At 36.3% G+C, this 16212-nt stretch overlaps 1 protein-coding gene across 1 annotated transcript in view; it reads right to left on the bottom strand.

Annotated features, from left to right (window-relative positions):
* The window catches only part of b4galnt3b (beta-1,4-N-acetyl-galactosaminyl transferase 3b), a 56046-nt gene that overhangs the window by 11758 nt on the left and 28076 nt on the right, over positions 1 to 16212 (bottom strand). Inside the window, exons 4-14 of the mRNA XM_056478262.1 lie at positions 14455 to 14550; positions 12915 to 13005; positions 12704 to 12804; positions 12552 to 12619; positions 9801 to 9879; positions 9658 to 9724; positions 7292 to 7435; positions 4953 to 5062; positions 4752 to 4852; positions 3750 to 3814; positions 899 to 2243 (exon numbers count right to left, since the gene is read on the bottom strand). Coding sequence (XP_056334237.1) covers positions 899 to 2243; positions 3750 to 3814; positions 4752 to 4852; positions 4953 to 5062; positions 7292 to 7435; positions 9658 to 9724; positions 9801 to 9879; positions 12552 to 12619; positions 12704 to 12804; positions 12915 to 13005; positions 14455 to 14550 — 2267 coding nt within the window. The remainder of the gene's footprint in view (positions 1 to 898; positions 2244 to 3749; positions 3815 to 4751; positions 4853 to 4952; positions 5063 to 7291; positions 7436 to 9657; positions 9725 to 9800; positions 9880 to 12551; positions 12620 to 12703; positions 12805 to 12914; positions 13006 to 14454; positions 14551 to 16212) is intronic.

Raw genomic sequence — 16212 nt, 5'->3', positions numbered from 1 at the left:
ATAGAGTATAGAATATAAGTCATGGTGCAGTGGAAAAAGAATTAATATTGTGTATGACTCCCATGAGCTTGGAGGACTGCATCCATACATCTCTGCAATGACTCAAATAACTTATTAATAAAGTCATCTGGAATGGTAAAGAAAGCGTTCTTGCAGGACTCCCAGAGTTCATCAAAATTCTTTGGATTTATCTTCAGTGACTCCTCCATCTTACCCAAGACATGCTCGATAATGTTCATATCTGGTGACTGGGCTGGCCAATCCTGGAACACCTTCTTTGCTTTCAGGAACTTTGCTGTGGAGGCTGAAGTATGAGAAGGAGCGCTATCCTACTGAAGAATTTGCCCTCTCCTGTGGTTTGTAATGTAATGGGCAGCACCAATGTCTTGATACCTCAGGCTGTTGATGTTGCCATCCACTATGCAGATCTCTCACGCACCCAACCTGACTGATTTCTGTGAGAATCTTGGGTCCATGCTGGTTCCAGTAGGTCTCCTGCAGTATTTGGTATGCAGTTCAACAGATGATTCATCTGAAAAATCTACTTTCAGCCACTTTTCAGATCAACTAGAAGTCAAGTGATTATTTTTTGCTTTTACAGTTGGATTGACGACAAGACTTCTTTTAGGTAGTTTAAATAAATGTTGTGAAATTTTTTTTATTAAACTATATAAGAAAATAGCCAAATAAATGTTAAGTTTTGCTTAAAAATGCTATGAAAAAATATATATTCTTGATGCCAAAGTTAGTATTTAAAGTTAAAATTTGTAGTTATTTATTTATTAAAAGCTGTGGTCCAAATACTGAAAAAAAAAAAGAAACCAAAACCTTGAAACATTATTAATGTGTTTAACACTCCCGAGAATGTGATTCTATCAAGTGAAAATACTCTTCCTACCTTGGGTACTTCTTATTTAGTTCCTTCATGAAAGCATCTACTACAGACAAGGCTTCTGATTCGCCGAGCATCAGGTTTCCAGACACGTTACACTTCAGATCGATCCAATCAGAGCGCATTGAATGCAGATCCAGAGATTTAGCATGAAACGTCTGATTCCACTTGACTTCCACGTCAAACACAGGTCTGTGAACATGCTCGTAGTCTTCTTCCTCTGATAAACCCTGATTTACCCAATCATCTTCTTCATCTCCATCATCTTCAGTCTCTTTAACATCCATAGCATCATCCTGTATCGGTTTCTCAATTCGATTTCTGTCCTCATTGGCGTGACCCCAGCGGTTGTTATATTCTTGATCTTTGTGCTCACTGGTTTGGTTATACACCATGTTTTGGTGTGGTTTTTGGAGAACTGCAATATTATTATAAGCTTTATTGTTATGCTCGACTATTTGGTTGTCACCTACAACAATTGTATCTACTTTTTGTTTACGGTATTTGGGTTTCTTCATTGCGTCTGCTTTGACTTCATCTCCATGCAAATATTCATATGTAGCGTTCTTCACCTTGGTTTTTTTTAGTTCCACCGCATTTGATGAGTTCTTGCGTGCTTTGTCCACATGCTCTCCAAGAAAGACTTTCCGGTTATCCATTTGATTCGAAACGTCAGGATGTTCATTCTTGACCTCATTAAACATGGCAGGTTTTTTAATGGATTTTTCCTTTAGATCGATAGCTTCTCGAACTTTTTCAATGGGAATATCTCTGACTATAGCAGGGTTTGGATTTACATGGCTACTATTGACATAATGGGCTTTAAGACGGTGAATTCGATCCTTCTTAACCATCGATCTATCAGCTTGTAGATGTTTCTCCTCAAACCTCCGGATGGTTTTTTCCTGAAACAGTTCTGGATTCTGCTGCTCAGGTATTTTTTCCACAACATAAGCTTGTTTTCTGCCCTGGTCATAGCTTTTCACCTCTGAAGGTGCATTTTGGAGATGTTGTTGATCTTTCAGGTTTTGTTGTTGGGGCAGTCTCCTCTTCTTCTTCCTTCTCACTTGGGGTTCATTTTGTGGTTGTTCAGGCAGTTTTTGGATTTCCTTAGCTTGGTTCTCTTGTTCAATTCTGATGTTTAGTTCTCCATTGTTTCTCTTTCTTCTAATCACACTATGTTTCTGGACGGAGAAGAGTTTGCGGCGTCTATTCATTGAATAATCATCATAATCGTCGCCATAATCTGGGAGAACCTTCTTCTTCTCCATTCCATCAATTTGCTGCTTCTCCTCGTACTCTCTAGGTTTCTGAAGGTCTTTATTTTTATTTCTTCCGAGCATGCTGTCTCCTTAAGGAAAACAAACATTAGATGTGTTAAAATGGGGAATGTGGAAGATTTGTGACAGTTCAGAATCATCAGGCTGATTGGTTTATAACAATTAGAGATGTAACGATTAGAGATTGTGGTTGTATGATTGTAGTCTTAGGAATAATCACAGTTTCACGGTTATTAAGCAAAACCCTACTAGTTTAGAAAAATCACATGAAACTCCTTATATTTTAAAGTGTTATTTATTACTGCTCAGTAACCAACTAATACAACACAAAATAATAATAAAAAAAATCCCAAAGACTCCCATATGATTCGTTCAACGAGTCATTTATTCCCAAACCCCTCCTTAGCGTGATGCTAATCTGCGCCGATTGGTCTGATGAGCCAGCCTGTTCTGATTAGTCGACTGCATTCAGCGTGAGACAGAGGGAAACGCCCACTACGGCTTATCAACAATTTTGAAGAGTGTATGAGTGTATGTGTGAGCATACCTGCCAACACTCACGTTTTTCCTGGGAGTCTCCTGTATTTCAGACCCATCTCCCGCCACCCTCCCGTTTTGTTCTTTCTCCCAGAAAACTCCCGTAATTTCAACCTCTCCCAGTCCTCTATTGGTACAGTCTGTAAAACTCCCGGGTCTACAACTTTGTTATAGGCTCCGATTGCAGCGGCCGCCCGAAACACTCTTCATAGTAGTTACTAACACCACAGTACACTGTACCCGGTTCTCATGAGTGTTATTCAGACACCTCACCCCCGAAAACCCCCCCACCAAATGCAGGAGTGCATTAAAGCAATTCAGTTAAACACCAGCATATTGCTCTATTCTTAACCATGAGTAAAAACATGATACACATTCAGTATTATTCCACACGGTGGCAAAAGTAAACTATTTTGAAACCTGACAGCCGCACGTGTGTAGGAACAGCTGATGGTGGCAATAGCAACAACAAACGGCAGTAGATCACGAGCTCACAAACGCATTTAAATCCGTAAAAACAGAGGCACACATTGCATTTTCAACGTGGCTTCAGACGCAATATGAGAATATAAAGAGTTAACTAGATACAGTACAAGCGGTTACAAGTAATAAAGCTTTCTTCTTTAAACGAGAATGATGTCGATCACAACTTTCTGACGTACACCATGTGTATTGAACCATACTGTACCGCACCACTCGGTGAATACAAGGCATTAAATTCCTGATATACAGTTTACTAAACAAAAAGTGCAAGCACAGACGGCACAAATATGCTTGTATTTAATTAAGTTCTTTTCTCCCATTAACGGTCAAAACAGCACACAAAAACACTCTAAATCAGTATTTTAGGGTTATGAACCGGTATAAAACAGAAGTAAAACTCAACCAGGGCTCGTTGCTTAAATTCTGGATATTGCAACCTGAACACTCTCTAAAGAAATACAGTTTGAAAGAGTTCAGAACAGTGTTTACATAAATGCACCGCAAATGTAAAGACTAATGAAATGTAAATCTCCAGAACGCTTGGATGTTTGCCGTACCTTGGAATTTGAGGGAAAGCTCTTCCTCAGGCACATCCATTTGAATGTAGTTTGAGAAGCCGTATCTGAAAAGAAAAACAATTTCAGCTGAAATCATAACTCTTAAGGTGAATCAAAGAGGATAGTACACCTTCATTCATTCTCCTTTGGCTTAGTCCCTTTATTCATCAGGCGTCGCTAAAGCAAAATGAACTGCCAACTACTTCAGCATATGTTTTATGCAGCGGATGACCTTCCAGCCACAACTCAGTACTAGGAAACACCCATACACATTATGGCCAATTTAGTTAACCCAATCCACCTATAGCACATGTCTTTGGACTGTGGGGGAAACCAAAGCACCCGGAGGAAACCCACGCCAACATAGAGAGAACATGCAAACTCCACACAGAAATGTCAACTTGCCCAACCAGAACTCAAATCAGCGACCTTCTTGCTGTGAGGCTGCTTCAGTTCAAATAAATGCTATTAAAATTACGGTGTGACCCTTTGGTTTAAGTATCAATTCCCTAAACCTAGCAACTATAGCAAAAGTCATAGTTAATAGCTTAATAATAGCGAGAATTTGATCTTAAAATAAAGTCTGACTACTACAAATTCAAACTAAAAATCAAATTAAACGTCTAAATCTCTGTGTCACGGTGGCTCAGTGGCTAGCACAGCAGGAAGGTCGCTGGTTCGAGCCTCGGCTGGGTCAGTAGGCATTTCTGTGTGGAGTTTGCATGTTCTGCTTGTGTTGCCGTGGGTTTCCTCTAGGTGCTCCGGTCTCCCCCACACTCCAAAGACATGCGCTATAGGTGAACTGAATAAACTAAATTGGCCGTAGCGTATGTTTGTGAATGTGTATGGATGTTTCCCAGTACTGGGTTGCAGCTGGAAGAGCCTCCACTGGATAAGTTGGTGGTTCATTCCACTGTGGCGACCCCTGATGAATAAAGGGACTAAGTCGAAGGAGAATGAATGAATGAATTAATAAATATTATTAAACGTATTATTAACTACCTGTCCATGTAATATGGATTTGCGCGGTAGAAACATTTGTTTTCACTCTCCATGTGTGTGAGCCGCGTGTAGTCATTAGGATACACATAGGTCAGGTACACCTGTATCAGATTAGATCATGCACACATAAGCTAAATGACATTCATAACTTTACAGAGGAAAGTGAACTAAATGTCTAAGTATGTGTGGGTAAGTACTTACAAACTGCAGGCCCTGATAGCGCACCAGAGGATAACCCTTTATGATGTAGCTGGGGTTATAGATGCAGTCAGGTAAAACTCCATGCAAACGCACCTGGTCCAGTAATGGAACTACACATACACATACAACACTATTATTAACACTAATACACATACACAATTAAACAAACACCAATAATCTATTGATAATAATTAGAATTTCTGTTTAAAAGAATAGATTTGCATTCATATATTACAATAGTCTAACTCTAAAACCTCTTTTGGTCAATCTTCTTTTATATATAAAGCCACAAATCTATGGAAGTCTCTCCCAACAGAAATAATCACCTGTACAAATTATAATAGGTTTTCACACCTGACTAGAAGGTGTTTTTTGTCAAATCAAATTTGGACAAACTGAATGAGATGTTTTTGATTTGTTAGTGTTTTAGTGTATATGTGATTATGCCTGTATGTTTTAAACAGACTTTTTAATTAATTGGATATTATTGTTTTAATTTTTTACCTATCCAGGGACTGCAGGTGGAAAAAAGCAATCCTGCTACAACCTGGCACAATGCATCTTTCCTCTTTGAGGTTATTGTAATTTTTGTGCATGTCCCTGTTAAATAAATAAATACACACTACACACTAAAAATGGCATTCAAGTGCTATTAAAACTTCTTGAACGAAAAAAAAAAATTATAATAAAAATTTATAATTATTTAAATTTTACTGAAGGAAAAGAAAATGTACATACAATAAAATAATAGCAAATACAGTTTCCTTTTTTCTATTTTATTTATAATAACCCAACCCCTTTACCCAAGATCTGAACATACCAAGGAAGCTTAACAAAAAAAGTAAGGCCAAATAAATATGTTAATTACATAGTCTGGAGTCATCCATATCACAACATAACACAATAAATTAATTCATTAATTTCAATTCTGCAAGACAAACTACATTAAAACACTGAATATGATTATTTAATTTAACATAGATTATCAGATGTCCTGGACAAAAGAGTTCTCAAGTCATAAAGGTTGAGGAAAATTTGCACTAACATCCTTTTTCCACAAGATGGCGCCAATATCATATTCTCCCTGAATATTTCCCTTTAAATCAGAGATGCCCAAACTAGGTCCATGGCTCATGTAAACCTTTGATTTGGCCCAGCATCCCATTTGAGAAGAGAGGGAGAATGATGGGGAGGCAGTTGGGGTGAATATATTTGATAATTTAAAGCAATGTTTTGTAGTTATTTTTAAATATTAGGAAGGGACTCACGGAATCATTAATGTAATGCAATTTGGCATATTTACCTTCGGCCCACAGCCCTCAATCAAGATTGTTTTTTGGCCCTTCATAAGAAAAAGTTTGGTGCTATAAATGGTCATGTACAAGCCTTTATGCCTTAATAAACAAGATATTTTAAAGAATGTTGAAAACTACACTCCAAAAAATGCTGGGTTGTTTTAACCCAACGTTGAGTCAAATGTTGACAAACCGAACAGTAGGTTAAAAGACGCAATTTAAATATAATTGAAAAAACAATAACCTAACAGTTGGCGTGACCATATTTGACCAAAATTTGGTTTGAAACAACCCAGAAATTATGACAGTGCAGTAGCCATTGTCATCCATAGGAACTTTTTTGTTTTCATTTTTGGGTGAACTGTCCCTTTAAGATCTGCTGCAGCAACAAGCAATCAACAAGAAATAAATACACCATATTTTTAAAGCAAATGTAAAGCAAATTATCTAAAGTAAAAGAAACAGGAAATTTCAGATGGCAATGATTATATTACAACGTTAGAATGTTCAACTACATTATATTTACACTGTACTTTTTGGAGTTCATCATGAACCATCATTGATTAAATAAAGGGTTTTCAATTGAATATTCTTCACTCTTTTCATTTATATTTCTACACTGAATGTATATTTCTAAATCTACACTGCAAATCCTTTTCTTACTTAGATTTTAGTCTTGTTTCAAGTTCAAATATCTATAAATTCTTAAAGCAAGAAGCTTTTTCTAGACAAGAAATAATGTTGTCTTGTTTTAAGAATGTCAAAATGAAGTGAGATTTTTCCTTTAAACAGCTAGTAAATAACATACTCATGCTTTTCACTTAAACATAAGATTACTTGGCCTGTTTTAGGAAATGCTCCTTAATTTTTTATATTGTCTGTATCCAAGTATCTAAAACTTCTTAAATTAAGTAATAAAAGCTTTTTTGCGGTGTAATCAGTTTGGAATGATCTGCGAGTGAGGAGATAATGACAAAATATAAATTTTTGTATCGTGCTGCTAGCGTATGATTTTTGTTTAGAGTTTGAGTCTGAATTTCTCACTTTGATGAAAGGAATCTCGTGGATCTGCTCTCAGCATGTCGACATCATGGGGCGGAGTCTGAGACAACCTCGAGGGCGGATTCACATGACTGGCAGCTGTCTGAGGAATGTGACTGACATCTCCAGCCTTCAAAGAAGACTCGTCTGCACACACACAAAGGATAGAAGACAAACTACCCCATTAAACATGCCATTTTATAACCTATATAAATATAACATATAAACATTTAAATTTATATTTTTTATATATGGTTTACGATATTACATTTGTGCATATATATATATATATATATATATATATATATATATATATATATATATATATATATATATATATATATATATATATATATATATATATATATGCACACACACACACACACAACAGTCCTGTCTGGTTCTCAAACCTGATTGGCTGATAGTCGTGCAATATTCTGCAATATCAGCACTCGTACAGCCTCCTCACCCTTTTGTATTACTCCACCCACATAGATTGATAGCAGATGAATAAACTCACTATAGTTTGACAAATATTGCAGCTGTTGGACAACATAATGTATTTTGAGGCATTTTTAGGTGAGAATGTAGTTGTTTAGATTAAAACTATGCAGTTTATTTAAAAGGACACAATAGGCACTTATTTTAAATATTTATAATTTCTGAGATACAGCGCCATCCACAAGATGGCGACAGAGACGGCATAATAAGCTTTAAGAGAAGGAAAAACCCAGTGTAATTTTAAACTACAGCTTATCAAATAATTTTAAAACTGGTAAATGACTTTCTGGGTGGTTCTCTCTCTTTTTTATGTTGCAGTGCTGCATTTACACGATAGTAATTGTAGTGTATTGAGTGTGAGGTGGGACTCATATCAGGAATGTATGTATTTTGATTGGCCATCTGTTTGTTTCTAATGTGTCTCCTGTTTTCTTTACTGCAGACTAGTTCAGTAAACAGTAAGAAAAAAGAAACGCCCGTATGCGTTTTGCATTTTTCCTTATGGCAAATCTGCTAGTGTTTGCTTTGCTCTGGCTTTTTCGGGGTTAATTATTGTGATATCCTGATTGTAACAGAAAAATACTGGGAAATCTCTGTAGACTGATGGCATTTCATGCAGTTCAGCCTTATAATCTTAAAATGTTATCAAAATCACCTGTTTTGGCATCACTTTAGATATTACGCTAATGAATCATTCAAGTACTAGCTCTAAAGTGACGTTAAGAGAATGAGCAACGGTTTCTGCTGTTCTGACATCAGCTGCAGATGTGAATGAATGGCGGAAGAAAGTAGTTCCTCTTATGAAAAAGTTTAGACTCTGTGTTTGATTTTCTTTTTTATATACATGATTATGCTGTCAACTGTTGTATAAACGCAATATCACACTCGTAGCAGTGCGATGTGGCTGTATATCGTCACTGGTGGGACACTAAGGTGCCTCCCACCAGTGCCGATATACAGCTATATTGCACTGCTATGAGTGTGATATTGCTCATACAGTAGGTGACACTTTAATATGAGCGTTACCGCCGTGACTTGTACCGCCGCCGCTCTAAAGGAGTAAGAACGTGTTTTAAGGTATGACTGCAGTTCCCAACTATGTGCCAAGGGGCACAAAGGGACGGGATGCGAACAGACAGATATAGCCTATACATTAACTGTAAATACTCTGCTGCTTGTAAATAAAGATAAACAACGAAACAAAGCATTATAATTCCTTCATTAATCATTAAAAACTTGTTAACAAGCTTAATTATCATTGTACACATGTTAAGTGCAATGAGGATTCATTTTGAAAAGTAGAATTAAAGACATAAAAGACAGCTAAAATGAAAGTATAAACATAAATGCAAATAGGTAGGCCTTAACAAATAAAAAAATAAACAAAGCAGTGTTTTAGCCTAAATATAGAGATGTATAGTGTTTATTTTAAAGTGATAGGACTAAGACAGTCAACAAATAAGCTTTTTCATTTGCAGTTTTAATTTACATTTTCGTTGTTGATTATATTTTACTTTCTCATTTTATGTGTCAATTACATTAGTCAGTACTGAAGCCAAATCTGGAGCTAATAAAACAAAACTTACAATAACGGTCCAAAAATGTGTACACTAAAATGTATATGCTAGGGAAAAATATTAAATACAAATTTTAAAAAGAGCTAAATTCAAGAGACACAAAAAATATATACAATTTTGCAGTTTGTAATTTTTTTGCAATACACACACACACAAAGTTTGTGCAGCAGAGTCTCGCCCATCATTAGCTCTATTTCAGGGCGTGTGTGTGTGGACGAGAGCTGCTATTCCAGGCCTCCTAACACTACCCTGACATTTCTGCAACCACAGCCCAAAATAACACACACTCACTGGTGTAGAGCGAGATGAACTTGGAATCGATGATTGCAAATCCACTCCCAGTCACTTTGAGCTGCCACTGTAAGCAAATACATAACAGTGTCATAACAGAGTTCAAGCATCAGACAACAAGAGTGTCAGAAATACACACTCACCGCCACCTCCACGTGATCCGTTCCTTCACCGTTCTGCTTATGAATGAGTTCAAAGAAATATTTCTTGTTCGCCTGCAAACTGTAAAACAGATCAACTATATGTACAGCAGCAATTCTGCGTGAAAGCCATGCAAGAACTTTTACAGACTTTCAAGTTTGTAATGGCACTCAGTTTTAAAGTTAAAGATAACATGAAAATAACCCTAATTAATCTAGCAATAATAAAAGTATCATTTGATATTTCCATTTTTATTCTGAACACCTCTTCATTAAAGACATTAAAACCTTCTTTCAAAAAAAGACAAATACAGAACAGACAAAAAGTAAACAAAAACTATATATGCACATATATAACGAGAGAGAGAGTGAGCACAACTTCTGCCACGTAACCAATATAAACTAATATAAAACTGTGGCATACATCCTGTGCATAAATCCCACCATGAAAATTACGTTAAGATGCCTACTGGTTTAAAAATGCCTAAATTTAAAAAAAAGATGGCCAAATGGGAACTTTTCTGTCATAAACGATAGTAAAACAGCTTGTCAAAAAAGAAAATTAAAAAAGTCTTTGCTGTGTGCTGTGTAGATGCAGACAATCAGATGCACCCATGCATATCACTGGCCACTTTATTAGGTAAACCTTACTAGTACCAGGTTGGATCCCCTTTTGCCTTCAGAACTGCCGTAATCTTTTGTGGCAAAGATTCAACAAGGTACTGGAAATATTCCTCAGAGATTTTGGTCCATATTGACATGATAGCATCACGCAGTTGCTGCAGATTTGTCGGCTGCACATCTATGATGAAAATCTCCTGTTCACCACATCCCAAAGATGCTCTATTGGATTGAGAGCTGGTGACTGTGGAAGCCATTTAAGTACAGTGAACTCATTATCATGTTCAAAAAACTAGTCTGAGATCATTCACGCTTTATGACATGGAGCGTTATCCTGCTGGAAGTAGCCATCAGAAGATGGGTACACTGTGCTCATAAAGGGATGGACATGGTCAGCAACAATACTCAGGTAGGCCGTGGCATTGACACAATGCTCAGTTTGTACAATTGGGCCCAAAGTGTGCCAAGAAAATATCCCCCACACCATTACCACCAGCCTAAACCGTTGATACAAGGCAGGATGGACCAATGCTTTCATATTGTTAACGCCAAATTCTGACCCTACCGTCCGAATATCGCAGCACAAATCATCAGACCAGGCAACATTTTTCAAATCTTCTATTGTGCAATTTTCGTGAGCCTGTGCAAATTGTAGCCTTAGTTTCCTGTTCTTAGCTGACGGGAGTGACACCCAGTGAGGTCTTCTGCTGCTGTTGCTCATCCGCCTCAAGGCTGGACGTGTTGTGCATTCAGAGATGCTCTTCTGCAGGCCTCAGTTGTAACAAGTGGTTATTTGAGTTACTGTTGCCTAATCAGTTAGAACCAGTCTGGCCATTCTCCTCTGACCTCTGACATCAACCAGGCATTTACGCCCACAGAACTGCCGCTCACTGGATATTTTCTCTTTTTCAGCCTATTCTCTGTAAACCCTAGAGATGGTTATGCGTAAAAATCCCAGTAAATCAGCAGTTTCTGAAATACTCAGCTCGTCTGGCACCAACAACCATACCACATTCAAAGTCACTTAAATACCTTTCTTCACCATTCTGATGCTCGGTTTGAACTGCAGCAGATCGTCTTGACCATGTCTACATGCCTAAATGCATTGAGCTGCTGCCATGTGATTGGCTGATTAGAAATTTGCATCAATAAGCAGTTGGAGAGGTGTACCTAATAAAGTGATATGTATATATATATATATATATATATATATATATATATATATATATATATATAATTAACCATTAACAAAAAAAAACTCCTAATTGGCTGCTATTAATATTTAGTGAGCTAGTAGTTGGGTTTAGGGTAGAGATAAGAGATGATTGGAAAATGTACTTTACAGGTCTAATAAACAGCCAATATTTTAATAATAGTCATGCTATTAAGCTTTAGTCAATAGTGAGGATTGTTCCTTATACAACCATAATAAATGTTAAATTGAAATATTTTCTTTATATGGATTATACACATTTTCCTTACACTTACCCATACCTATATTAATAATAATTTAAAACTATAGCATTTTAAAAGTATAAATAATATTAAATACAGATAAATAAAATAAACAAGTGTTTTCCTTTAAGACCTAAGAATTTTTCACTCAATTATATTATTTTATGTATAAACATAAAGACTTCAGTGTTATAATGTCAATTTTTTCCAAATATCGTGCAGCCCTAATAATATGTGTGTAAAATCAAAGCTAAACTGTTTATCAGCTGTATTAGCCAAACAAAGCAAGCCAATCAAATTATCAGGAAAATTTAATCCATACTGTCTATAGCATAATTTCTGACTCTGAAGCCACTTTTTATTATACTGATGTATTTGTTTAATATCCAAATGCATTAGCTGAATAAGCTTTGCTTTGTGTGATTTGATCTGAAAAAACATGTTGCGAGTTTTCTGTGGTTGTTTGATTTGAAATTAGTGAACTCTAATGTCAACACACACAATATTACAAATCATAAATCAACCAACAATCACTACGCACTGACCAGAATCAAGCAGTGGCATGTAAATCTACACACTCTCAATCTAAATATAGTTCCTCATCACTGAAGTATGTGGTCATAACAGTGTGAGTGTTTTCCTGAAGCATTATGAAGCTCAAGCGAAACATTTACTTACGGAACAAGATCTGATATCTGACTGGCATATTTCCCATACTCCCCTGGGGCGGTCCATTCTCTACCCGTCTAAATGAAATGGAGAAACCATACAAAATTAAGTGCGTGCACCTGCCATCAAGTAATTGTAAAGACAACAATGGTCTCACAAACCTTCCCAACGTATGCAATGAGCTTCAGATTATCGGGATTGTCATCATCACTGAGCCAGAACTCACTGTTGTCATCAGACGCCAATGCAAATAGGAAGTCACCTGTCAAGCAAACAGAGCGATTAACTAAACACACGGTGTGTGTGTGTGCGTGCGTGCGTGTGTGTGTGTGTGTGTGTGTGTGTGTGCGCGTGTGTTTGAGATGAACAGACCATCAGTATAAGGATGTATGTAGCCAAATATCCTGAGCCCATAATTTGTCCAGCTGGGAGACACAGCAAGCTTCTTTACAGTTGTACGACGCTACAAAGATAAAAAAACAGGATATATTTATTTATTCATTCATTCATTTTCCTCAGCTTAGTCCCTTTATTCATCAGGGGTCGCCACAGCAGAATGAACCACCAACGTATCCAGCATACGTTTTACACAACGGATGCCCTTCCAGCTGCAACCCAGTACTGGGAAACACCCATACACATCCACACACATACCAATTTAGTTTATTCAATTCACATAGCACATGTCTTTGGACTGTGGGGGAAACTGGAGCACCCGGAGGAAACCCACGCCAACACGGTGAGAACATGCAAACTCCACACAAATGCCGACTGACCCAGCCGGGACTCGGACCAGCAACCTTTGTGTGCCTATGATTAGCACATCTTCTAAAAGACTGTACATCAGGCAACGTCAACACACATCTCTGAAAGAAACTAAAGAGGTTGGACATGCTGGCTTTTTGTACTAAACTCTGAAATAGGAGTAGGGCCAGACGGAATCTGCGGACATTTTTTGCTATTTCTGCGGAGAATTTAGGTAAAAATCTGCGGATTTCTGCTGAATTATTTTGGGAGTATCATAACTAAAACCTTAATATGTGAAATTAAAAATAATATCTTTTTAACTTTTATTTAATGTTTAAAATGCAAATCCAATTAGATCCACTTTATTTGGTAAACAAAGCAAGTCTCTCATATAATATCTCTACTAAAAGACGGAAAATATTACTGTACACACTGCATTGTACATAAATCAGATGAACATTTTCATATTAGTCAATAATATTACTGAAATTAATTTGAAAGCTGAATAAATATAGATTTACACACATTTACTCAAGAAAATAAACAGAATTAATAATAGGCTAAAAATCTGCAGAATTCTGCGTGCACAGATTCCGTGTGGGCCTAAATATGAGCAAGCAATCTAATCATGTTCAGAAAGTAAAAACAAAGCAGTAACTCGACTCTATTTTAAGTGTTTTAGTTTCCCTGATGTCCTCGATGCTTTTAGGCTCAGTGGAGCAAAGTGGTGGTCATATTTATTTTATATATTTACAATGTTGAATAGGTGATGCTTTCTTTTTCCTGAATCATTAATAAACTTATATGGGTTATAACATTTTATAAATGATCGCAAATATAATATTATTATTCAGAATGATATCGCAAATCCCCTTTTTCTTCATTTTTAAACAGCAATACAGAAAAAAGGGCACAGAATCCTACAAATATTTTACACTAACTGTGTAAGAAATAAGAATGAGACTATAGAGACAAACACTTTGGGCATAAAAAGTAAAATAGCAAAAAAAAAAAAAAAGTGATGTTATTGAATTAAAATAAAATATTAAAAACACTAAATACTTAAAATAAAGACTTCCAATTAAATATAAATTAAAGCTAAATAAAAAGCTGTGAATATCTGACCAATCTAGATAACAATACAGAAATATACAGCGCCACATACGTGAGGATATAGTGGATAATGTAGATTCTTCCGTAGTTGAGCTATAGATGAGCCACACCAGTCGTCGAAAACATGAAGATTAGCTTGTCCTTTATACTGCAGCAAACACAACAGAAATAAACAGACATCCATTAGTCAATACAACTAAAAAACAGAGACTGCAAACAGCCTAAACTAATTTGATAGTGTTAAACAATTGAATATCTACATCTACATAAGATTTAGGTAATTTTCCATGGGGGGGAACGGTCTATTTCACTGCCAATCTGAATTCAAAAGAAAGTCTTTGTCTTCAGTTGCAGAAAGCATGACAGTATTAACTTTTCAATAAATATATATTTCTTGTGCTAAAGAGCAAACATCAGCATATTTCATGGACATTATCAAATGGAATCATGTTTTGGAGGCAAAAATGTGAATATTTTCAGTTCTGTTGGGTGTTTTTTATAATAATTCGGTCCAGCTTAATTCTAGATTTTATACAGACTGTGAAAATTGGATTCATATTTTTTTCCATGGAGGTCTATGAGGCAAGAATCTACACTTTCATAATCTATATATTATCCTTTGGCTTAGTCTGTATTTCAGAGGTCACCACAGCGGAATGAACCACCAACTATTCCAGCATATGCTTTACACAGTGGAAGCCCTTCCAGCTGCAATCCAGTCCTGGGAAACACCCATACACTCAGATTCACACACACAGTCATACACTACGGCCAATTTAGTTAATCCAATTCATCTATAGAGCATGACTGTGGGGGAAACCGGAGCACTTGGAGGAAACCCACACCAACACGGGAAGAACATGCAAACTCCACACAGAAATGCAAACTGGTCCAGCAGGGACTCCTTCTTGTTGTGAGGTGAAAGTGCTAACCACTGAGCCACCGTGTTGCCCACTTTAAAAATAAATATTAAAAAACAAACAATAAAATGTCAGTGCAAAGTCATATCCAATATTTGAAGTTCAGGATTGCACACATTTCTGTACAAAAGAATGAATGTAAGCCTATTTTAAATGTAAGCACAACAAAAACGCAAGCTCATTTCTTTTGTTAAATCCTCTGGAGTATTAATGCATAAAGTTAATAACATAATGATTAAATCAATTTGGACAGCAAATGACCATAAACATATAGTTGAAAGCAAAATTATAACTACTGTAAGATTTTCCAAGTGATGAAGGACATTTTCACAGCATTTCTATAATATTTTTTTCTTTTGGAGAAAGTGTTATTTCTTTTAGTTTTGCTGAAATAAAAGCATTTTTAAACTAATTTTTAAGGTCCATATTGTTCACCCCCTTTATTCATAATTGTCTACAGAACAAACCATTGTTGTCCAATGACTAGTGTAATTAACCTAACTTGTCTACTGAAGGCTAATTTATACTTTCGCCTGGCGCCACAGACCATGCTGACTGAGTGCGCACCCCACAAAAAGGATGAGGCTTTTATACTTGTCACATTCGCTGTAGTGATATTCTTTAAAAGGACAGGGGGGCGGTCAAAAGAAACTCACCGTAAAATCAGACCGATAAACAGAGAAGCAGAAAGTTTCTGGAACTATGTCATATCATTATTATCATTCAAGATTTTTAGACTAATTATTTTTATCATTTATTATAATGATTATAAAGATTCTTATAACCATTAAAAATATTTAAATGAAACTTCGATGCATCTCTTGCTTTTTGTTCATATCACAGACCGTTCTACCTATTAAAGTTACATATGAATGACAACAGAACATGGG

This window comes from Danio aesculapii, chromosome 18 (genome assembly GCF_903798145.1).
Source record: "Danio aesculapii chromosome 18, fDanAes4.1, whole genome shotgun sequence".
Lineage (NCBI taxonomy): Eukaryota > Metazoa > Chordata > Actinopteri > Cypriniformes > Danionidae > Danio > Danio aesculapii.
This window is presented reverse-complemented; position numbering and strand designations above follow the sequence as displayed.